Below are 25208 nucleotides of genomic sequence, written 5' to 3' on the forward strand. Positions count from 1 at the left end.
CTTGGTTTCAAAGCAAAGTCAGCAGGACAAAGTTTAATCTACAATGCATTACCAGACACTGCAATTCTGATACAAGAATGTAATGCTAACACAATATTCCAATTAAAATTACACATTGAGACTAATTAAGTTTTTAACTGTTAGGATCACTTTGAATACAGACCCAACTTCTTGAAAAAAATCATCTGTTAAGTCTAAAGATGAAATACAGCTACCAAACACTCATTTGAAAGGTAATAGGCAGCATGATGACTTGAGGTGTAATGGATTGTTTTATGGGTGTTTTTGACTGCTAGATCCACTCAAAGATGCAACTGGATGCTCCTTACTTCTTGTATCTCTGTATATTTGCCCTCTGGAAGTGATATAGATCATGCTCAAAACCAGTTTGTACCAATACTACCACTACTATGCCTTGTACTACACGACTACTACTGCTCATGTACCAATACTGCTACTGCTGTGTACTAACTCCTACCCTTCAGTTTCACATACAATTTTTCCATGGTAACATGCAGACCAGATGGAAGCTTATCCATAACTGATTTACATTGCAAAGGCAGATGCAATCCTGAATAATAAGTGTTGCCTTAATAACTGCTAAGTGTAAAAATTACACTTTTAGTCTGATAACTAATGTGTTTACAACAAAGAGGGAAAGCTTTAAAGGAAGAGAGTTAATGGTTCATTTCAGTGGTATTCATTCTGTCAGCATTAAGGTGGAGTAAACCAAACTCTTAGGTAAAAACAAAAGCTCTAATAAACTTGGGATCATTTCAGTGATCCAATCTGCAAAGCAGACAAAAAGGGTGCAGGAAGGAAGCTACAAGTAATGAGTGGAGAAACAAGTAAGAACAAGTACATCTGAAAAGGAATCTTTCTTGGTGGCAAAACCAGCTTAAGGAGTCTGAAATTCTATATTCAGACACTTAATGAATCCTCAGTGTCCAAGTCTGGGCCTTGCCTCACCCCTTTTAAAAAATATTACAAATTAAATAAATGAACCCTTTTTTAAAAAAGGTTGGCATATATGAAAGCAGAAGCCACATTTCCTTCTAGCAATAGGCATTATTTACATAATTTATAAAAATGATAGTAAAAATTATTTTGTAATTATTGCCTGAGTCAGTGCAGTTCTGTATTCTTCTGTAGCATTACTCAACAAAAAGAATATAGCTACTTTTAGTATTTAAACATGGTGTCTTCTTTGACCTGTGTGCTGCAACCTTAAGCATATGTCTACTTGTACTGAAAAAATGCCTCATCTTTTTTTATCATTCAAGTAAAACACTCTGTTGATATAAGGATTAGCCAAATTAGAAAAATCCAGTGGACTTTAAACAAGCACCGTTTTTTTTTTTTTTTTTAAACAGTCAGAAACTCCTCACAAATAACCTAAGATGGAGGCGACCAACCCAGCAGCCACAGATTCCAGCTTAATGGGACAATAGTCAAGCTGCCGTATGATTGACATGGGATTAAAAATATGCCTACTGCAATCATCATAAGTTCTCTGATGTTTTGCAGCAGCTGACCATTTGTGCTTGATCACTTTTGGGTAAGAGAAAGTGGCTGACATCCAGCAACTGGTCAACGTAACTGTGACACAAAGACTTCTGCCATAGGAAGAAATAGTCACTACAGATCAACTGCTGCACAGCACGTGACTGCAAGAAAAGTTAAGACTTCATTTCCTCACTTCTATTTTCCACATCCTCCATGACAGTACACGTAACCAACTCTCTCGCCCAGCCTTATCTGGCCTTCTACCTCTTTGCTCACGCTGGTTAGGAAAGCAGGCCAGAAAGAACAGTTGTGAGCTATTCCTGCCTCTCAGTTGCACTGAGCATGTGATGGGATCAGCCAGATTTCAGTGCCGAGCATCTGACAGGCCGCAGAGACGCAGCTGCTACTCTAGATCCTCTGCACGTTTAAGGGTCTCCTTAATTAATTTTCAAGATTTACATTTTAGCTAGTTGAGCAGCAGGTGGCACTAGTGTGAATGTACATGTCTGACCTGGAGTCAGGTAGTGGCCAAGAAACATCAGCCGCTGTGGGTTTTAAATGACAGGTCACTTATAACATAGGGTCTACCCATCATCTTCAGGGATCTACTGTGCAAACCCATACAATGTTCACACTAGTGCCACCTGCTGCTCAACTAGCTAAAATGTAAATCTTGAAAATTAATTACCATCTGACAAACACACCAAATCATAGCAATAAAACTTAACATTGTGCTTCTCTTCCAATATACTTCCTCAAACTCTCTCCAAGACTTACTCTGCACAGTCAGTGAGGAGTACACTGTAGTGTACTTGCACAAAATGTGCTTGTGTGTGCACGCGAAGAAAGAGGGCTGATGGCCTGGGGCACTGCATTATGCAATTCATTCAAGTGAAAACAAATGGTAAAAGGCAGCTGTTCTATTTTTTTTTCTTTTTTTTTTTTTTTTTTTTAAGGAATGAACTTATAAAGTTCAGGTACTTTAAAGAAAAGTTTCCAGATTACTGAAATTGTGACATTTTTATATTTACAGGTACATTTAAAATTGCTATTGAATTCACAGCTAGTATTCTCCTACCTATAAATGCATGAATCCATACCCTGGGTCTCTTCAATGCCTATATGAATCAATTTAGATATTTTTTATAGAAGTTGCTAATGCAAGAGTGACTGTTGAAATGACAGGCAACTTTAATTCATAATATGAACAAATTTGCAATGATATGTGTATTCAGACAATTAAAAAACCTTCTTACTGCTTATATTATTTGACAGGTAAAGGTAACATGTTTAATACTTGCACTATTTGCTATTGGTCTTAATGTATAAAAAAAGTTTAATAGAACAGATGTCATTATAGCTCAACCAATAATCAAGAGTTATCGCAATGAGAAGAATCACTTGAAAGTATGACATAACACATACCAAGCATTTATTTAAAGGTAAACATATTCCAGAGCAGAATGATTCTTTGGAAGATTGTTTTTCTGTCTTGGAGAAGGACTTTATACAAAAGATAAAAGATAAAAGCAGAAAAAAACCCTCTTCTATTGTAGGCCTATACCTACAATATATAGTATCCTGATATTTACTTATATTTACTACTCAGAGCTCAATTTTCAGGTGTGGTTCATCATCTTTTTTTTTGATAACTGCTATAACTAGGATAAATGAGTTCTAAAGTAACTAATGCAGAATTAAAGATTTAATTGATCTTCCCATACCTATTCCCTATAAGAATATATATTTCAAGACCTATTGAATTAAAAATAAAGGCAGCAGCAATTTCAGAAAATTAAAACCTACTTCTGAAGCAAATGGTTACATTTAGGATTAGCTTATTATACTCAATAAAGTAAAATATTAGAATGTACATAATTTGTATAGTAGACTACTTTTTGATTCTTAACAGTATTAGAAGAAAAGACTGAAATTGAATCAATTTTTCTTCTCCTACAACCCAAATTTTTAAAATTTCCAACTGGATTATTTTACAGTGAGAATAAAAACCTATTACTAGTATCTAAGTTGTATTGACGTGAACTATGCTTAAAGCGTTTTTTCTGGCCTGTATAAACTTGCTTTACATGCCACACGCTTGGTTATTATATATAACAATTATCTGCACAAAAAGCCTGTATGTAACACAACCTTGCTGTAGTAATGCTGGCGTTTATCGCTTTGTCAATATGATATTTCTATCAAGGAATACAGTCTAAACAAAACCCGAGTTTTATAGAAATAGTTATATGACATCTCCCGTACTCATATCAAATTTAACTTGGTTTTAAAAAGGTAACAATATTCTAAAAATTATTCTAATTCTCTAGTCGCTAGTAGTGCTCTATAGCACTATAGCTATAGTCGCTATAGGCTCTCAGTCCACATCAACAGGTAGGGGCAGTATTAGGTCTCAGGAGTTCTTTCACTTTTCACTACTTAGGTTGATATCACAGCACCGTTCTTTGGGAAGAGTATTATTGCCACATGGATCACATCACTGGATAGCTCTCAAGGTCACGACATTTTCAATATTATCACTACGATACCCAGAAAGCGACAATGTCCCGCAGTGGTACCGTTAGAGAGAGTCCATGTTCCTCCCATTCTTCTTTTATTGATCCCAGTTTGCTCAGGCTCAAACTCTTATTCATCTTTGTAAAGAAAAAAAAGTATGTATGAAGGACTTTAATGTACTAGCCATTCAGATTCTTGAATATGTACACCATCTATTTCTATACCCCTTTACTTTATTCTCCACCTGGAGGTCATCAGTGTCTCATGCCAGGGTAACTGTCACAGTTGCTATAACAACCAGTTACTAACAACAAGACAAGAATAAAGAAGTGGAGTGGTACGTGATTGCTGCCAGTTGCAAAGGTCTGTATCCTTCATCTGTGGCACAAATGCTCTCTGATGCCCTATGAAACAAGAAGCCAGTCTCACCAGAGACTGGTAACTAAAAGAAAATAATGATAATAAAGAAAATCTCCCCACACAAACCCTATGACAGTCACACTCACAGAATGTGTTCTTTTATTTCCTAGGGAAGTAGATAAATAGCAGTCACCTCACTTACTCGATTGCTTATTTCTCTCCAGGTAAATTCTAATACTGCAAAAATCCGTGTATTTCTTCTCCTCCCCATATATATTAAAAAGGAAACTCGCTAGAGACATTTAACATTGGCTGGTTAAAAAGATTCCTGTAAAATGAGAAACTGCTTTTTAAGTGGTTTTTTAAATTGCTGTTGCTGAAATTTGATACAAAGTCTGGTTTTTGGGTAATTAGATCCTCTCACTCCCGGGACAGAATGGAGAAATAGAAAAATGAAACTAAGCGTTTGCCCAGTTTTCTTGAAAACAAACCTGAGAGAGTAAGTCTCAGTTTAAAGTATTCTACTATTCTGTTTTCCACCAGCCCTGTTATGTTTCTCATCCTTATAAATGAAACACAATAAAAAGCTCAAAAAGTAGAGGTGAGAAACAAGCTGCTGAAAAAAAACCCAAGGTGCAAACAACAAAAATTTCTGTTACTCCATTAAGCAGTTTTTCTTACATTAGCCCCAAATTTTAGTTAGCATGGGCTATTCCTTATAGACGAGCATTTTCGAAAGACTTAGGCAACATTTTTCACTCTAGTTTGTGAATATCTGTTCTCTACTGAGTTTCTAAGAGGCTTCACAAAAAGTAAGAAACTGAGGTCTATTGTTGGTAGAACTGATTTGCTATATAAGGATCCAGAACTTCATTGCAAACTTGTCTGAGGCCTGAAAAATCTGAAAGATTGTTACTGTAAGGTTTAATCTCTTTTTAAAGTAGCTATCAAACATTATCTAGTAAGTTACTTTAAGAATCTAATTAATTATTAACCTCTTTACTTAAGGTTAGCAACCTTGCGGCTGACTTTTACCTTCACCTGACTGTAGGAATACTTACACAGTTTCACAGAAATGGCAATTTGGCTGTGCAAAGTAATACAGAAGGCTTTGGGAAATAGTTATTTCTTAACACACAGTCTAAAACTTCACGTGACTGGCTATAGATCTACTATTAAAGCCTCCGTTACTTCAGAAGTAGAGCTGAAGTAACTCTGTCTACATTTCTCAGTGCCTAAGGGAAACTCCCCATTTGCAAACTTCAGATGGTCAATGAGGACACAATATTCATACTTTAACTCCAAACTTCCAAATAAGATGCAGTAATTTTATGCTGTCCTTATTAAGCTTTAATTTGTGTACCAGGATAATTACTTTGCTAAAGAATTCATCCACTGAAATGTGAGATAGATATTAGGAATTTCTTGATTTTTATTATTCAACAAGGAAACATGGTTACTCATATATTTTCCTCAATGCTTGAGAATCCATTCCACTTTCCTTCACATTAAACATTCTTGGTTTCATAATCCCTGATTTTTACCTTTTTCACTTGTCTTATAGATATTCTATTTGATTTATAATGGTCATGGCCTTTTGAGCATTTAGACACTGCTATAAGTCAGCTTTTTACTTACATTAATCTGATTTTGTTTTAACTAAGAAAAAAAATAATGTTGCTGTAGTTAACTATAATGAAAGAATATTTCATTGGTGAGAATTAGTCACATAACTAAGGTGTAAATAGTCCTGCTCCCTGCTGATTTTGGTAAAAAGTATAAATCAAGGTGATTCTGAGTCTAATGGGGGTATAAAACCAAAGTGTAATGTTCCCCGAAGAAAATTAGAACCAAAAAAATCTGCTGAAAATACAAGAACAATCCCGTAGTATTAATCTAATGTAGAAGAGCAGCCTGGTATAGTAACTTGTGTATTAGAAAAAACACGTTTCAATAAAGCAGTATTGTTCCCCCCGACCCTAACACTAAATGACAGACTGGAAACAGCACCTTCTCCCCAAAGCTCAAAGGAGGGTCTCTCTAGTGATAAACTAATCCCGATACAGTGCCTTGTAAATCCCAAATGCTGAATCAAACCTACACTGGTGGATAAAACTATTTCAGGAAGTTCTCCAGAATGCAGCATATTCAAGTAAAACAAACACATTTTTGCACTTATTTGACAAACTAAACTCCTTGGTATGAAGTTTACATAACTATTTCACTTATTTCAAAGAAATTTCCCAGCCTGATTACATGTGTCCACTGAAAACACTGGTTGAGGAAGAAAGCAGCTGATGAACTGAAGACGTTTGTTAGCAGAGGAAGCTGCCAACTTGACTATAGGGTGAAACGTGAGCAGGTCGTATTAACGTGTCGCACCCAATTGGTAAAACGTTTCCGTATGAGAAGAACAAGCTTTAGTTTTTCCCTTGCAATTTCAAATTCAGAAGAGCTCTAATCATAAAGGCAGAATTTTTGGAATCTTTTTAGGATCACAGATCTGTGCCCAAGAACACAGCTCCGAAAATGTTATCTGAAGTACATCATTAAATTCACTTACCATATAGCACTTTAACATTGGCGTAGTGATTTTTTTCCCTTACCAAAGGCAAAATCTTTGCAACAAAGATAAAAGTCTTCCCAGCCAAAACACCATTTAAACACTGTACAGAATGTTAATACAAATACATCTTTACCAATTATTAAGCACTTTCTGAACTACAGCTCAAACGGAGTATTGCGAATAGGAGGTGGTGAAACTATTGGATCTGACATTTGAGTGTTTGCATGATCAGGCTTTTAAATGTTATTTTATTTTCCACATAACTCTAAAGTATGTTCTAGTATTACAGTACTAGAATTAAAAAAAAGGGAATAATTTATAGTTATAAATTCATAGTTATGTCACTGTAAGTTTTCAAATGAGTTTTGTAAAATCTTACTATAGAGTCAAGAGCCCTTTTTTAGAAATAGATCTAAAACCTCTTTAAAGTGGCAATCCAAACTTTCTGCTCTCCCACAAGCTGCTATTGCAAGTGGGCTCACAGAAACTAAAAAAGCAAGACAACCCCCTCCAAATTGTTGAATGACGTGACTGATGACTAGAAACAGCATTCAAGTATTTTTTTAAAACAGTAAGTATGATGACTTTACGATTAGTAAAAACACAGTGGAATTCTTCGGCCCACATTATCGCAAATTACATTGTATGACTTCCACCGACAAGTGTTGCACCACGCATCCAAGCTCACAATTTACACACAGAATCCTAGTTTTCAGCAAAATTAAAAAATAAATAAATCTGAACTTCTACTAATGTTTTGCAGGGGAGATCACAAAATATACACTGGCTAACATCAAGTGACTTGATTTCAGTTCAGTTCTTCAGTACAGCGGTGTCCAAAACACAAACTGAAATTCTGAAAGATTTCAACATAACCAGCATATTGTCTAAATGAAGACCTTTTACCACCCAGTTACTGATAAGCAGATATTTATATAATACCCTAATTAATAAGTTTAACAAGGCCACAGACAGAGACCTCCATCTTCCTTTTATAGTAACTGTGAACAGACATTGCTTCCCAGTTTCAACAGAGGGCTGAACCTTCCCCTTTTAAAGAAGTTACTTTAAAAAGAAGTTACTTTAAAAAGAAGGAGCTCCCCTTCCCCTTTTAAAGAAGTTACAGCTTTTAAATTACGACCAAGACCTATAGCTTTTCGCATAGATCTATATGGGGCAAAAAGAACAGGATGGAGCAGACACTTTTATCGCTAGTGGACCGTGCTGTGGTGGAATAGCTGCTCCTGCCTCCGGTGTCCATCCTTTACGAGCAGAAACGGGGCTCGACACCCCTCCTCTGCCCCATCGCCTCAGGGGGTGGGCACAGCTCTCCACTTCTGGAGAGGGAGACCCATCCTGACTTTTGGCGCCAGCCAGCAGATGAACTGCCGACAGCAGGAGCTGTAGGGCCCGTAGGTGAAGGAGGGGCTCGCAGGCTTTGGGCAAGGGGTATTTGAGGGCAGCCTGTGTGGGGCCTGCGCCCTCCGGGTGGGCCGTGGGGGAGCGGGCCCACCGGAGAAGGTGTCGGCCTGAGCGGGAGGGGGGGCTCCTCTGCGTCGTTCCCCCCCGCTCTCCGCCTCTCACCACGTACCATCTCGATAATCTTGGTCTTCCTGCCCGTCTTCTTCTTCATGGTGAAGATGTACTGGGCCAGCACCACCCCGCCGACCAGGGCGCACACGCTGGCGCTCGCCACCGCTCCCATCTTCGCCACGGCGGTCCTGTCCATGCTAGCGCGCAAGGGGTCGCGGCCCGCCGCCGAGAGCCGCCGCGGGGAAGCCGGGCAGCCCCTTCGTGGCTGAAGGGGAGAGGGGAAAGCGCCCCTCAGGGCCGGCCCCCGGCGGGTCCCCACCAACCGCCGGACCCGGCAACGCCGCCGCGCGCCCCGCCGGCCTCGGCTCCGGCGCGGGCTGCCCGCGAGAAGTCGCCTGCGCGTGGCCTGCCCGGCGCTACCACAGCGACAGAAAAAAGGGGGGGAGGGTGGAAGAAGTTGGGGTGGCGGCTGGCGGAGCGGGGCGCCGCAGGGGGCAACCCCGCGGAACGAGAGGCGTTGGAAAAGGAAAAGCACCGGGCGAGAGGTTAGTTTTGTGTTTGTTTGGGTTTTTTTTTTTTCCTCAGGAAATACGAAGGAATGCCTCTCTTCCCCCCCCCCAAGGAAGGAATGAGAGAGTCCAACGGCTTCCCAAACTACCCTTCCCAGTGTCGGCACGAAGGGCGGCACCTCCCCTCTGGGCGGGGCGGGGCGGGCGCGCGCGGCTGGTGCTCGAGGTGCCGTGCGGTGGGTGCCGGTGATGGCGGCGGCGGCGGCTGAGGTGGGGAGGGGGCCGTAACACCGCCGGCCTGTGCCTCACCTTGCGCTTGGCCTCGGGCCGCGCGGGAAGCGGGTGTGCCGCCCCGGAGCAGCTCGGACCGCGCCGCGCCCCGGGGGGTGCCGTCGTGTCACACACAGGTCAGACCCCCCCCCGGTCTCTGTCTCTCTTCTCCCGCTCCGAGGGGTGTGTGGGTGGCTCCTGAGGCGGGCGCCCCACAGGAGCTCTGCGGGGGAGAGGGTGTGTGGGAAGGGCTGTGCTGTCGCCAGCCTGCCCTCGGCTGCCGCTGGTTGCCTAGCGAGGGTAACGGCGGTAAGTGCCCGAGATTTAAAAAAAATAATTTTTTTTTTTTTTTTATTTGCCTTAAAGAGGGAAGGCGCGGGCTTGTAGGGTGCCTTTGTTCCGAAGGAAAACAAGGCGTGAGCTCATCGTTTTCCCTTCTTCCTGAAAAGAGCCGCTGCCCCTCGCCTCCCCCGTGGGGTCCTGCGTGTTCAGGTTTGTCCCAGCTGGTGGCAGACCACGGGCACGGGGCTGTGAGTTTTGAACTAGGGTAACGTTATTGTTAAGCCGCCTATGAAAGGATTAGTCTCCTTCTCCTCCTCCCCGCTTCTTAAAATAACAGCAGGTAGGGAAGAGAAAAGCTGATTTGTGCCCTATCTGACCAAGTTCTTTAGTTGTGTCAGTCGGGCATCTTCAGGGCGATTCCTTGGGGGAGGTTTTGATATTGTCTGTTGATGTCTTCATTCACTTTTAGACAAGTAAGTTCTCTTGCAGAAGATTTTTTTTTTTCCTGATACTTCTTGGTAAGAGGAAAAACTTCAGCTCTGTGACTTTGAAAACTTGTATTGCTGTCTTAATGCTTGTTACAGAAGGCTTTTAGCAATTTTAAAAAAAAGCTGTGATTTTTTTTTGCTTTTTCTTCATATGACTAGCAGTGTCTATCACAACTAATGTCTAAACTGAAGACAAGAAGTTTTCCAAGGTTGTCTTCTGAACTACATAACCAGAAAGCCAAGGCACTTGAAATTAATCATTTGTTCAGCTTCACTAGAGCAATGTGAAGCTAAGAGATGGAATATACTCAATAAAAGTTGTTAACAAAGTTGTTTGTGCCAACATTTGTATATGTATTAGTAAATTAACAATAGTTTATTTCTTTTTCAGTAAAGAAGGATGTCGTTGTTTAAAGCTAGAGACTGGTGGTCCACCATACTTGGAGAAAAGGAAGAATTTGACCAAGGCTGTCTGTGTGTTGCTGATGTTGATAATAGTGGCAGCGGACAAGGTAAATTCAGAATTATGTGGTTGCTGACTTTTGAGCCACACAGCTGCAGGTTTGCTTTGACCAGTGCATAGTGAAAGCTTGTTAGCCAGCCTAGTTGGTTAGATTAAAGTCTGTGTCCTGGTTTGAGGTCTGCTATCATTAATGTGTCCTTGTAGCCTTAAGAAGACAGGTTCAGTGCCTTTTGTCTTTGTATATTTATAGGTTTCTAAACACTCTTTGTTGCTTTTGTTCAGTAGTAGTTTCTCATGTCTTATTCCATCAGTCTTAGATATCTTTAAAATAGAACATTTTCAGTTAATCATGGGAGCAAACACACATCGTAAGTTGTTGAAAAAAACCTAACGAGAAAAAGCAAGGTGACAGCTAGTAAGCTAAGAATTTAGGAAAATAAAACCAACCTTTTCCCCTTGGAAAATAAGGGGCCACTGAAATTATTTCACCATTGCCTTAATCTTTAAAAATTATTTTTATTTTAGATTGTCCTTTCCAGGAGGATTTGAGCAAAGTTGAGCTGCTACTGGTTTGGTGTACATCCTTTTTCGGTAGAAATTCACAGAATCATAGAATCATTTAGGTTGGAAAAGACCTTTAAGATCAAGTCCAACTGTTAACCTAACACTGCCAAAACGACCACTAAACCCTGTAGGGGGCATACAGGAGCGATAGGGAAAGACTCTTCATCAGGGGGTGTAGTGATAGGATGAGGGGTAGCGGTTTTAAACTGAAAGAGGGGAGATTTAGACTAGATACTAGGAAGAAATTCTTTGCTGTGAGGGTGGTGAGACACTGGAGCAGGTTGCCCAGAGAAGCTGTGGCTGCCCCATCCCTGGAGGGGTTCAAGGCCAGGCTGGATGGGGCTTTGAGCAACCTGGTCTGGAGGGAGGTGTCCCTGCCCAGGGCAGGGGGGTTGGAACTGGATGATCTGTAAGGTCCCTTCCAACTCTAACCATTCTATGATTCTCCTACAGTGGGCTGGTTGCAATTGCCTAACCACAGATCAAAATGTCTTCACTTAAATGTATATTTTTAAGGCATTAATAACTAAAATGAATTTAATTTACTATTGAAGGAATACTTGTTACTGAACTGAGGAAAAGATGAGAGCGGGGAAGTCAGTCAGTATTCTCTGAATGAGGGCCTTGCAGGTGCAAGTTCTTTTGTGTTGAAGAAGAGATGGAGTGAGTAGCTGTTCTGAGCTTTTGATGTGAGGTCCTGTGGAACTATGCCAAGCCCATAGAGCCTGGGGAACTTTGTTTAGGAGTTACTTGTATGTTCTCCTGGCTTGAGGGCAAGTTTTATTTTGTTTTGATTTTGATCTGCATTGGTATGATGACCTATATCTAGAGGAAAAAAGTACTGGCAACCAACTTTGTTCTTATTATGGGAAGGACCTATTTGGAGTTTTTTCATAACTCTTTGTCGTTTACTAACAACCAAATGACTATTTGCTTAAAATACTGATTCCAAAATAACACTAATGTAACTATTGTATTCTTCTTTGGGATAATGGATCTGTCTCGAAAGCAGGTGATCTGAAAGCCTGGCTTTGTTGACATGATGTAGTAATCTGGCTTTAGTTTGCATTTGGATAAATGTCCCAGTTTTAAAGTTTCACACTTCTGCCGATGTGATATGTGTATACACAAATCCAAGATGTAGAAGTTGAAAGTTTGAAGTACTGTTCAAAACCAGAATGCGACTTTTTTTAGAGGTGCAAACATCAATCTAAAATGATGGAAGAGTGTCATGGTTTGGGCCAGATTGGCCAGTGACAAGATGATGTATGTTCTTCCCCACCTCTTGCTCCAGGGAGAGGAAGGAGAGAGAGAAAGATTTGAGTTTAGAAGGAACTAAACTACTTTAATGAGATATTAATAATAAAATAAAATGGAAATAATGAAATAGATACAATATATACAAAACTGTATCAAGTTCCCAGGAAGATATCACCAGCAGGCACTGGGGAAGTCCCAGACTGGACTCAGTGATGGATGGGAACTGGATCTTGATTCAGGAACGCATGGATCAGGATTTAAGGCAGATGAACAGACAGGGTCCTCCTCAGACATCAGCCATTGAAGAAGAGAGCTGACCTTTTGATCCCTCAGCTTTTATACTGAGCATGGCAGGTGGGATGGAATACCTGTTGGGTGTGACCCCTCCATGGGACAAACAGCAAAATCAGCTGATCCCGATTGCCACAGCAACAAGTATAAGCAAGAGCACCTCTGCATACCACTCCCCATAAACATAGGTCCCATCACTCCTGGAACGAAAAGTTTTCTGCACAACGTGCTGTCAGTTTTGGAGAGTTAGAAGAGGCTTAGCCAAGGTACAGAAAATTGGTTCTGCTCCACCACAAACCAGGACAAATAGTAACAGTGAGCAGTGCCACCGTTATGATAATTGCCATATTAAACCCTTTGCTGACAGATTTTCACGGATTTGCAAAAAAACTAATTGCTAATTTTAACCTGGAAGACAGCGCATAATCAACATGAATTGAATCGCGTAAATATTCTATCTTCTAGTGTATTCTTTAAAGCACTTCTGCAGCAAGTTGAATTCCACATGCTGTTGTATTCTGTAGTCTCCTTTGATTTTTTTTTTTTTTTTTTTTAGATAAAATTATTGTGGGCAGTTATATGGGATATCTTCGAATCTTTAATCCACATCCTGTGAAACCTGGGGATGGAATACAACCTGAAGACTTGCTCTTGGAAGTGCAGTTACGAGAACCAATATTGCAGGTGGAAGTGGGGAAATTTGTTTCGTAAGTCGACAACAGGCTATGTTGCTATTTATTTAAGGCTTAAATGTGATTTTCTTTCTTTCAGGGGATGAGTTTCCAATTTCAATTACTAAGCACATCTATGAATACTGGAGTATGCGTTTGATCTGCTTTTTGAATCATCTTGATAATGAGAGAATTTTTGCTTAATGTATATGTGGAGGATAATCTTCCAGATAATTCTACAATTTTTCCATGTAGAACAGGAAAAGCCTTACGTTGAAACCTTTTTTTTTTTTTTTTTTTGATGTCAAGAAAACTTGAGTAACTTGTTATAATCTAAGATGTAATATTAGCCAGTTGTTTGGGTTTAATAGAGAATTGAAGATCTTTAATTCCAATGACTTTAGTGGAAATAAGTGGCCAGGTAGAACAGATACTATGACTCTAAGGAAAAGGCTTTATATTTAATTGGCTGTAAGAGAATCTACTTAGGGGAACTTTATTTTAAAAATTAGAGAAAAACCAAATGGATATGAGGTTCGTCACTCCAATGTATGCAACTGCATATATTACTTTTTTTTTTAAAATTCCAGCTGCATGGAACTTTTAATTAAACTATAAGGCAGAAGTCATAAACTTAGAATCCTATATTCACATTCTTCTTCCCCCAAAGCTAAGCAGTATTTCCTGCAAATAAAATTCTTGTGTTGTAACTATAGAAACTGGTTTAGATCATTTCACGGGGTGAGGAGTTAGAATTCCTGCACAGGATCATTCCGTGAGTACTTGAATAGAAGAAGAGCAGTTTTCAGCTGATGTAGGGCTTTCAGCTTGTGGCCTTTGGTCTCAGAGCACAGATGTTTCTTGTGGTTAGTACAGGTTTTTCTCTCATTTTTAAAATAAAGTTCATGCTGCAGTATTAGAAGCTAGTTTCAAAATTAAAATGAGTCCTTTAAGAACATATATTTAATTGTCTGTAAGAGAATCTACTTAGGAGAACTTTTATTTTAAGAACGAGTCCTTGAAGTATTCATTTTAATTTTGAAATTAACTTCTGATACTGCAGCATGAATTTAGGAAGGTTAGGACTTCTGAGTTTTTGTGCTAGCATCTAACACCCAAACCTTCAAATTTGGCCCACACCCGGAACATGTTACTTGAATTTTGTCCTATATGCATTTTACTTAGAATTTATCTGAAAACTGTCTTTTTTTTTAATCTTTATAGTGGTACTGAAGGACTTCATCTGGCTGTGTTGCATTGCCGAAAACTCTGCGTATATGCTGTTTCAGGTTAGTTTACAGATGCAAGCTTTCCAGTGATTTTAAGTGTATTCTAAATTTTGGATTAGGTAAAATGCTAAACTTGGTGTATACCGTGTTTGCTCATCATCCCTAAAGAACTGCAGTCATGTTCTTTCTCTCGCTCATGTATGAAGAGGAACCAGGGATTTGCCGATCCGCTTAGTGCTTGCGGTGCTGTGATGTGTGTCGTGGTCTGTGGCTGGTAGTGCTTGTGAACAACTAGTTCCCATCACAATTTTGGGAGTGGGTGTTACTCTACAGCACGCTAATGAACAAATGGTTGTTTAGTGATAACTTACTTAGCTCTTTAAAAATGGAACATGGTAATTATTTCTGAACTCAAAAATCCAGGTAGTTTCTTAGAAAGCCAGAGCATTGGTAATATAGCCCAAGAGACGAGAGGAGGTTGGTACTGGCAAGAAGGTGAAACTACTGCGTTTTTTCTTAAATCCTCTTTCTTCTACTGCTTTGTCTGGAAATTCCAGGTGCTGTATTCTCTCTTGATGTAAAGAGGCAAGTCACAAAATACCTATTGTGTGCATTGAATTCTCTCTAATATATGTCTAAAGAAAAACACAGATTTAAGACATCTATTGATTGTTCCCCCATCTTCAAAATTCAATAGACAGCTATACATTGTTCATTTTCTCTGTGCAGGGATAGCCGTGGCTCCCTTCATTAAAAGAGCAAGGTTTTCTTGTAGGGGCAGCTTTCTTCCTATTCACAGCCTTGTGGGCAGATAGGTTACAAACACACGCTCTCTTCACAGATTCTGTTTCCTTCTAGTTGTCTTACCTAGAGACACCTGTAAAATTGGTCTTTGTGGTACTTTGAGATGTACTGCAGTTTTCATACTTTCTCTTCTCTGTAATAGCGCTTATGTCTTAAGATTGTGGCCTACCAGTACAATTTTTATTAAAACAATTTATTTTAAAATTTGCATTAATGGCATACAACAATGTCAGTGTAGAATTTCTTTTCTAATTATAATTTGCTGTTTGGTTTACATGGCTTAAGTATTTAATAATAAAACTGAAGTTTTACAATCCTTTAAAAGCCTTTTCATACTAATTTGTATTAGGGTTAATTCACGCTCTAATGTTACTTCACTTATCTAAACAGGTACTTCCAAACTAGCTCCTTTGAGAAATAACAATCATTATTTCTTTGTTTCCATGGCAAATTACACTTTCATACAGTAGGGTTTTTAGTTGCTTTATACATGTTGCTGTATCTGTTATTCATAGTAAAATAGCTGGGCTGCTTCCCCTTGACATCCTTCAGGCCTGACTAAAGAATGGCCTGGATATTGCATTGCAGTCAGTATACTCAGACTGACTACTTCCTAACTTGTTTTACCTGTGGTGTTGCTACTTAGCTAGTTACTTACCCAGCCTGGGCTTTTTCCCCTCACATCTGTTCAATCCCTTCCCTAATGTGGGCTTGCTTTACAGGTAATTGCTTAAAAGCTATATTGGATTTCAGTTGGAGAAATTGCCTAAGAGGTTAGTTTAAGCTACAGATCTTTCATAGCATGTTGTTTAAGATGGTGTTGGAATAATCTTTCTGTACTTAAAGCTGTGGTAGGATTTAACTTAGATATCATTCACTCAAAACAGCTTTTTCCCTGCTGATGCGACTGCTCTCAAAGGTTTGTTGTTGGTTTTTTTTTTTTCTTTCTTGCTAATACTAGTCCTTAAGTGTTACTCTACATGATTAAGAACTTTGTTTTCTTCATGAGGTGCATGGTGTTTAGAAAAACTTTTTGAGTTTTTACTAGTTCCCTGAAGGAGTCAGGAAGTTAAAGTTCGTGGAGGTCTTTTCAGAGAATGTGATGTAAATCATAAAATAATTTCTTTTAACACATTTGTCTCTTATCTTTGCATTCTTGATCACTGCATTGAGTTTCAGACAGAATAAAGGCAAGTGATAAATGTGCCCTAAGCATACCTTTGTCAAATTATAGCTAATGGCTAGCTACAGCTTAATTTGAGATGAAGACTGTTACAGCTGAGGGTGGCTGTTGGATATAGTATATTCACTGAATAACTAGAGCATCGGAAGAATTCCCCTTTGAACAGACTTTTTTCTGATCTTAGAGGTGTGCCTAGCATGAAGAAAAATACATTTAAGTAATAAAATCTCAGCCTTTTGCTGGTATAAGGTGTAAGTCTTTATAGAATATTTAGTATAATGAGACCTTATTTCTGGTTCTGGCCTTTACGAATTTTGTAGCTTGGTGATTTGTTTTCAGAGAAAGCAGCAGTGTGAGCCTTCATATCTCATAGCCACTAGCAGTAAGTTACAATTTTTCAATTTGTTTAAACTCCTTTACTTCTTCCACACTGCATGTGTCAAAGATATGTTTACATACTCTTCATTTATTATAGGAACTTTGGGAAATGTGGAACATGGGAACCAGTACCAGATTAAACTCATGTATGAACACAATCTTCAGAGGACTGCTTGTAATATGACTTATGGTCCATTTGGTGGTGTAAAAGGTAATCTCCTTCTTGCATATTCTTTATTATTAGTTGTTTAACTGTGAACAGTTGAGGATTAACTTAAATTTTGAAAGGTGACATGATGCTGCTGTCTAGAGGAAACCATCTTTCTATAAATGATGATACCTTTTATCTGATGCTTATAGAAAATTAAAATGAGGCAAAGAATATTAAATGCAGAATACTTATTTCCTCACATCTTGAACAGGATATTCTTGAACAGGATATGGATTTACAAGGATAATACCGATTTAAAAAAAATCACAAAAACTCTGGTTCTTCCCTTGTAAAATACTTTACCGTCTAAAATAATTTTCTTCTGTACTTTCATTCTGTTTTGCTTTCCTGCAACTTACTTATTATGGATAAAGAGAAAAGTTAATATCTTCATTCTCTGAACCTAAAATATCAGGTGTCATTAAAGGTATAAAATGCAGACTTCAAAGAAATATTTACATTTTGATTGGAAAAATATAACAGTGGAAAACAATATTTATGGTGCGTTTGTAGTTTTGAATTAGCTTAATAGATATCAGTCTTTTTTGAACTTGTGACACAATTATGAATGTTTTTGTGTTCCAATCTGGAAGTGTTTAGGTTTGGTCTATATGGCAGCTATTTCTCTTCAGAAGTAAAGTTTGCCCAACAATATTGGGGAGTGGTAGTCACCCACACAAATAGCGTCCCTAAACTGTTGGCAGAGTGGTGTCACTTTATGAAGGAAGAAAGTCTTCTGAGTCAATATGACAAATATATGCAGACAGTCACAGAATCACAGAATCATCTAGGTTGGAAAAGACCCTTGGGATCATCGAGTCCAACCATCTATCCTACTCTACAAAGTTTTTCCCTACACCATATCCCCCAACACCACATCTAAATGACTCTTAAACACATTCAGGGATGGTGACTCAGCCACCTCCCTGGGCAGCCTGTTCCAGTGTCTGATCACTCTTTCTGTGAAGAATTTCTTCCTAATGTCCACTCTAAACCTACCCTGTTGGAGCTTGAAGCCATTCCCTCTTGTTCTATTGCTATTTGCTTGTGAGAAGAGACCGGCACCAACCTCTCTACAATGTCCTTTCAAGTAGTTGTAGAGAGTGATGAGGTCTCCCCTCAGCCTCCTCTTCCTCAAACTAAACAGTCCCAGCTCCCTCAATTGTTCTTCCTATGATTTATTCTCCAGGCCCTTCCCCAGCTTCGTTGCCCTCCTCTGCACCCGCTCCAGCACCTCGATATCTTTCTTGTATTGAGGTGCCCAAAACTGGACACAATACTCCAGGTGTGGCCTCACCAGTGCTGAGTACAGGGTGACAATCCCCTCCCAACTTCTGTTGGTCACGCTATTTCTAATACAAGCCAGGATGCCGTTGGCTTTCATGGCCACCTGGGCACACTGCTGGCTCATATTCAGCCGCTTGTCAATTAGAACCCCCAGGTCCTTTTCTGCCAGGCAGCTCCAGCCACACTTCCCCCAGCCTGTACCGATGCATGGGGTTGTTGTGGCCCAAGTGCAGGACCTGGCACTTGGTCTTGTTGAAGTTCATACCATTAATGTTGGCCCATCGATCCAACCTATCTAAGTCTCTCTGGAGAGCCTCCCTGTCCTCATGCAGATCAACACTCCCGCTTAACTTGGTGTCATTTGCGAACTTACAGATGATACTCTCTATGTCATTATCAAGATCGTCAATGAAGATGTTAAACAGAAATGGTCCCAACACTGAGCCCTGGGGAACACCACTTGTGACCTGCCACCAGCTGGATTTAAATCCATTGAGCACCACTCTTTCGGACCATCCAGAAAGCCAGTGCTTGATCCAGAAGATCGTATGCTCACCCAGGCCATGTGCAGCTAGTTTTTCCACAAGAATTCTATGGGGCACAGTGTCAAATGCTTTTTGAAAGTCTAGGTAGATAATATCCACAGCCTTTCCCTCATCCGATAATCGGGTCATCTTGTCATAGAAGGAGGTCAGGTTCGTCTGGCAGGACCTGCCTTTCATAAACCCATGCTGACTAGGCCTGATCCCCTGGTTGCCCATTATATGGTTTGTGAAGGCACTCAAGATGACCTGCTCCATGACCTTCCCTGGTATCGAGGTTAGACTGACAGGTCTATAGTTTCCTGGATCCTCCTTTTTGCCTTTCTTGTAGATGGGTGTTACATTTGCCACCCTCCAGTCCATTGGGACCTCCCCAGTTAGCCATGACTTCCTGTAAATGATGGAAAGCGGTTTGGCGAGCACATCTGCCAACTCTTTCAGCACTCTTGGGTGTAGCCCATCTGGTCCCATAGACTTGTGTGCATACAAACGGTGTAGCAGGTCACTGATCTCTTCCTCTTTAATTGTGATGCCCTCGTTCTGCTTCCCCTCCCTGTCTCCTAGCTCATGAGGCTGGGTGTCCAGGGAACAGCTAGTTCCACTGCTAAAGACTGAGGCAAAGTAGGCGTTGAGCACCTCAGCCTTTTCCTCGTCCTTGGTGACTATGTTTCCCTCTGCATCCGACAAAGGGGGGAGATTTTTCCTAATCCTCCTTTTGTTGTTAATGAATTTATAGAAAGATTTTTTTATTATCCTTAACAGCTGTAGCTAGGTTAGAGCTCTAGCTGCGCTTTGGCTCTCCTAATTTTCTCCCTGCATAGCGTCACTACCTCTTTATAGTTTTCATGAGAGGCCTGCCCCCTCTTCCAAAGGTTGTAGACTCTCCTTTTGTTTCTGAGATCCAGCAAAAGATCCCTATTTAGCCAGTCTGGTCTCCTTCCTCGCCTACTTGTTTTTTGGCACATGGGGACAGCCTGCTCCTGTGCCTTTAAGACTTTCTTGAAGTATGTCCAACCTTCATGGACTCCTATATCCTTCAGGGCAGCCTCCCAAGGGATTTTTGTCTAGCAGTCTTCTGAATAGGTCAAAATTTGCCCCCCGGAAGTCTAAGGTGGCAGTTTTGGTAACCCCTCTCCTTGTTTCTCCAAGGATCGAGAGCTCAATCATCTCATGATCACTGTGCCCTAGACAGCCTCCAAACTTTACTTCCCCCACAATTTCTTCCCTGTTCACAAGGAGCAGGTCCAGGAGGGCACTTCCCCTGGTCGGCCCACTTACCAGCTGCGTGAGGAAGTTATCCTCTACACACTCTAGGAACCTCCTGGATTGTTCCCTCTCTGCTGTGTTGTATTCCCAGGAGATATCAGGGAAGCTGAAGTCCCCCACGAGAACAAGCGTGGGTGATTGCGAGAGCTCTGCCAGTTGCTGATAGAATATTTCATCAATTTCTACATCCTGGTTTGGGGGTCTGTAATAAACTCCCACCATGATATCCCCCTTGTTGGCCTTCCCCTTGATTCTAACCCATAAACACTCTACACTGTCATTCCCGTTATTAAGTTCTAGGCATTCAAATGTGTCTTTAACATAGAGGGCCACCCAGCTGCCTCTCCTTCCTTGTCTATCCCTTCTGAAGAGTTGGTAGCCATTGATTGCAGTGCTCCAGTTGTGTAAGTCTTCCCACCACGTTTCTGTGATGGCAACTATATCATAGTTTTCCTGGTGTACAATGGCCTCCAGCTCCTCCTGTTTTTTGCCCATACTGCGTGCATTTGTGTAAATACACTTTAGCTGGGCTAATTTTCCTGCCACTTTTATGGGGGGCTGAGCCCCAACACCCCCCTGACCATGCCCAGACCCTTCTGTGGTTGTCAGCCTATCGCTATCCTTGGAGTCATCACCACATGGGTTACCATCCCCCACCTCTACTGAGACAACAGGCCGCAAGACCTTGCTAGTGCTTTTACCCACCAGCAGTGGTAATCTGCTCCCAGGCTCCTCTTTAGTAATCCTGGTTTCATCCCCATCCCCCTTCAAACCTAGTTTAAAGCCCTTCCAATGAGCCCTGCTAATTCTTGCCCCAGTATTCTTCTTCCCCTTTGGGTATGGCTTGCCCCACCGATTGCCAGCAGGCCTGGTGTCCTGTAGATCATCCCATGATCAAGGAAACCAAAGTTCTGCCAGTTACACCAGCCTTGGAGCCAGGAGTTAATCTGCTGGCTCTTCCTGTTTATCCTCTCATCAATTCCTGCAAGTGGTGGGATAGAGGAGAACACTACTTGTGCTCCTGATCCCTTAACCAGCCGTCCAAGGGCCCTAAAGTCTCTCTTCAGTGCCCTCAGTTCTGTGTCTGCAATAAACTTCTAGTAATAATTCTACAATGCCTTACCCTAAACTCAGGCTTGTCCCTGGGCTGAAGTTCAGCTGACCAAAATTCATACCGGTTGAAGGGATTTTCACCTACTAATTTTGCACAACCACTTTGGGAAAAGCGGTCAACTCATATGGGTGAGAGGGTATCTATGCTATGATTATCTCGAGGGGTGAGTGTATAGGGCATGGGCGTAATCCTGGTAACAGCAGAAAGTCAACACAGAGTTTCCTGAATCTGAGAAGAGGGAATAGCATGCTTCCTGACGTGCTATAGTGGAATTGCAGTAACAGATGTATTGAGGGGATTATAAACAAAGTTGTGAGCGTCTGGATTGTTTCAAGAATAAAACAAATGCCCATGTGCCACCGTGCAGTTCTGCAGAATAATCTGTCCGGATTTTTGACATGCGTGTTGGTTTACCGTTGAGATCTGAGTTGAGATCTGATCACCAGCTCAGTCTTGATGCCAGACCTGTCTCTTATGTACTTTATCATGAGCTGTGGGGATGCAAGTGATGTAATTAAGAAAATGTCTTTGTAAGCTGGGGAGACAGAAGGTAAAGTTTACCTCAGAACCCACTCAGCCAGACAAACACTTTTTAACACCTAGGATGGTCAAAATGAGGGCCAATCCTGACAAAGGAGCAAGAACAGCAGAGGGGGAACTCTGGTAAGGTTTTGCAAAATTTTCTTGTTTTCTAGTAGCGCTTCAGTCCCAGCGTGTCAGGCTGCTTTCCTTTTCCTTTCTTCTTCCCAGCGGCCCAGTTCTCATTAGTGTGTTTATTGCTGTGGAAGAAGCATGACCTTGTTTTGAAGTGGCAAAAATGTTAATAAACAAGGAAGGCAGAGATTCGTGTTATGTAATAAATAATACATGCTCATATAATAAGATAAAGAAGCTTTCTGTTTAAGATGTAAATCTAGGAAAATGATAGTGAAGGTTCAGGTACTTGGTAGCAGGCTACTCAGGCGTATATTGAAGCATCAGAAAAATAGGCAAAATGGACACTGGAGAAAATTCTTTTGGGGAATTCTTTGAAAGAATGTTCTTTTTTTTGTAGATTTCCTGGACTGAATGTCCTTTTTATGTGGCTTTCTTGGACTGTCTGTTTAGATTTCTTGTCAAGAATGTGCTTTTAATCTTGCCCATAGCCTTTTGCAGTGAATCTACTTCAGTTTTCTTAAGTAACGTCTTTAATACCCTATTCTCTCCTTGAGGCTTAGAATGAGAGTGATGTGGTTTTATTTCCATCTTGCAAGACCAGCCAGAAAGAACCAGAAAGGAGGTCTATCAAGTGTTGTTAATTTTAGTAAACAGATGCCCGTCCTGCTCTGGCCCGCCATACTATCTGTGTGTATCTTTTGGCCGATGCTCTGGGCTACAGTTGAGAGCCAACCAATCTTTAAATAAATATTTAGGGGGGTGTGTGTGGTTTTTGTTTTTTTTTTTTTTTTTTTTACTATCTGCCTTCTCAGCCTTCTCTGCAAATCTTGGCCAGGTGTCTGCTAACAGTCTCTCTCGCCTTCAGCAGAGGTTAATTCATGATGGTGGCAGTGCAGTGAGTGTGCCTGCTTTGCTAACAGTCTGACCTCTACATCACACTCCAGAAGCGGACTAACAAAACATAGGGAGGGGTTTTGTATTTATTGCCTCCTTCTGTTACTGCTGTGACTAGTGTGTGTCTTATTGCTGTATTCAAGCATCCTTGAAACAATGTGAAGGTGAAAGAGGCAGTTCAGAGGTCATGTTTACAGAGCTACTGAAGCACACAGGAGAATGGCAGTTGAAGAGGAGGAGGAAAGCATGTGTACAGGGAAAGCATGCTGTGGGAGTTCTAGGGAGGAGGGTGAGTGTAAGTCCCCTGGGAACATAATCTTTCATCCGAGGAAGCAAAGAACACTGCAGGAGTTCACACAGAGCACTTGATCTGTGAAGTTGCTCAGTCTTGCTCAGATTTCTCTTGCTGAAGATTATGCCTTTTTGTGTGGCATTTATTCCTATACCTTCAGTGGTAAAGAAACTCATTCTATCCACCCACACCAGTTAACACTGGCAAGAGAAAAATATGATTGAGTTTGCGTACACTAGTTTGTACTGGTGTCCTCTAAAACATTCTTGAGGGTTCTCTGTCCTTTCTTGGGACAAACAGTTATTTGGGTTCAAGTTAACGCTCTGTTTCTTTTTTGTTGGACTGCTACCAAACAGTTCCCTGTCAATTCAATGGATGCTGTTGAAAATGAGCAGTTTGCTACTGCTTGCTCTTCCCTCAGATAAAATACTTGCCTCTTGGCGTCCGGATTTCTCCTGTAATCATTCATAATGTGATTTCTACTCATGTGCAGGTGCAATCTGTGCTGTCCGGTGGGAACTACAGCTGTGGTCTTACCTGCAATGCCAAGTGCTGTGTTAGTCTCTTGATGCTGTAAGGTTGCATAGTCAATTTTGAAAATTGTGACGTAAAGCCAGCATATAGTTTCCACTTCCCATCCTTTAGCCTTTGTGGTGACCTCTGCTCATTCAATTAGAAAAAGTGTCAGTTTCCTTTGAAAAACAAAGGTTGAACAGCAAAGAAAGAGGCAAGCTTCAGCCACTTTCTGACGGCATGCCCCCTGCTTTATAGAGAACCCTGTGGAGAAAGAGCTTGAGCATGCTGCGCTCTTCTCCTCAAGAACCTGCCACAGTGTGGGATGGGGTAGGTAGGGTTGCAAGAGATGCATAAAATAAGTTGGAACAGAAGTCTGAGGCTGTGGGACTGCTACTAAAATTGGGGAACAGTTTGGTAAGCAGGCAGCAAGGTATGCATAAAGGCATGGAAGGGAACTCTGTTTCAATCCAGCAGTTCTTTACATTTCTGAGTTGCTGAAAATCTTGCAGTTCCCTTTAGATCCTTACAGGGCCTGAAGAGGCAGAGATTTATTCAGACCAAACTTTCAGTTTTCATGTTATTAAAGTTTAGTTTAGATTGTATTGGAGTAGAATCTGGTTCTCTAATTTACAAAGCATCTTAATGTTTTCAGGATGCCTGTCTTTACGGGAGAAACTGCCTGAAATTTTTCTCTGGAGTATTGGCTGAGAGTCCTACCAGAGCTTTTCAGAAATGAAGCAGAATAGTTGTTAGAAGCAAATGCTCTATTACCGTTTCATGTTTTAGAATCATAGAATCATCCAGGTTGGAAGAGACCCTTGGGATCATCGAGTCCAACCATCTACCCTACACTACAAAGTTCTCCCCTACACCATATCCCCCAACACCACATCTAAACGGCTCTTAAACACATCCAGGGATGGTGACTCAACCCCCTCCCTGGGCAGCCTGTTCCAATGCCCGACCACTCTTTCTGTGAAAAATTCTTTCCTAATGTTCAGTCTAAACCTACCCTGTTGGAGCTTGAAGCCATTCCCTCTTGTTCTGTCATTAATTACCTGTGTGAAGAGACCAGCACCAACCTCTCTACAGTGTCCTTTCAAGTAGTTGTAGAGAGTGATGAGGTCTCCCCTGAGCTTCCTCTTCCTCAAACTAAACAGTCCCAGCTCCTTCAACCGCTCTTCATAAGATTTGTTTTCCAGGCCCTTCCCCAGCTTCGTTGCCCTCCTCTGCACTCGCTCCAGCACCTCGATATCTCTCTGGTATTGAGGTGCCCAAAACTGGACACAATACTCCAGGTGTGGCCTCACCAGTGCTGAGTACAGGGGCACAATCCCCTCCCGACTTGTGCTGGTCACGCTATTTCTAATACAAGCCAGGATGCCGTTGGCTTTCTTGGCCACCTGGGCACACTGCCGGCTCATATTCAGCCGCTTGTCAATTAGAACCCCCAGGTCTCTTTCTTCCAGGCAGCTTTCCAGCCACACTTCCCCAAGCCTGTAGCAATGCACGGGGTTGTTGTGGCCCAAGTGCAGAACCTGGCACTTGCCCTTGT

At 41.2% G+C, this 25208-nt stretch overlaps 2 protein-coding genes across 7 annotated transcripts in view; one reads left to right on the forward strand and one right to left on the reverse strand.

The window, feature by feature from the left end:
- NT5C3A (5'-nucleotidase, cytosolic IIIA) overlaps positions 1-8850 on the reverse strand; it is a 30641-nt gene extending 21791 nt beyond the window's left edge. Inside the window, exon 1 of one of the 6 annotated variants that reach the window (XM_074150663.1) lies at positions 8541-8850. In XM_074150663.1, the coding sequence (XP_074006764.1) occupies positions 8541-8678 (138 nt within the window). In that variant the 5' untranslated portion in view covers positions 8679-8850. The remainder of the gene's footprint in view (positions 1-8540) is intronic. The other 5 variants (XM_074150669.1, XM_074150665.1, XM_074150662.1 and 2 more) reach the window with 5 other exon arrangements.
- Positions 8851-10431: 1581 nt separating this feature from the next.
- Positions 10432-25208, forward strand: part of BBS9 (Bardet-Biedl syndrome 9) — a 327568-nt gene continuing 312791 nt past the window's right edge. Inside the window, exons 1-4 of the mRNA XM_074150186.1 lie at positions 10432-10543; positions 13166-13316; positions 14505-14569; positions 16972-17085. Coding sequence (XP_074006287.1) covers positions 10432-10543; positions 13166-13316; positions 14505-14569; positions 16972-17085 — 442 coding nt within the window. The remainder of the gene's footprint in view (positions 10544-13165; positions 13317-14504; positions 14570-16971; positions 17086-25208) is intronic.

Source organism: Numenius arquata, chromosome 7 (genome assembly GCF_964106895.1).
Source record: "Numenius arquata chromosome 7, bNumArq3.hap1.1, whole genome shotgun sequence".
NCBI classification, from domain to species: Eukaryota; Metazoa; Chordata; class Aves; order Charadriiformes; family Scolopacidae; genus Numenius; species Numenius arquata.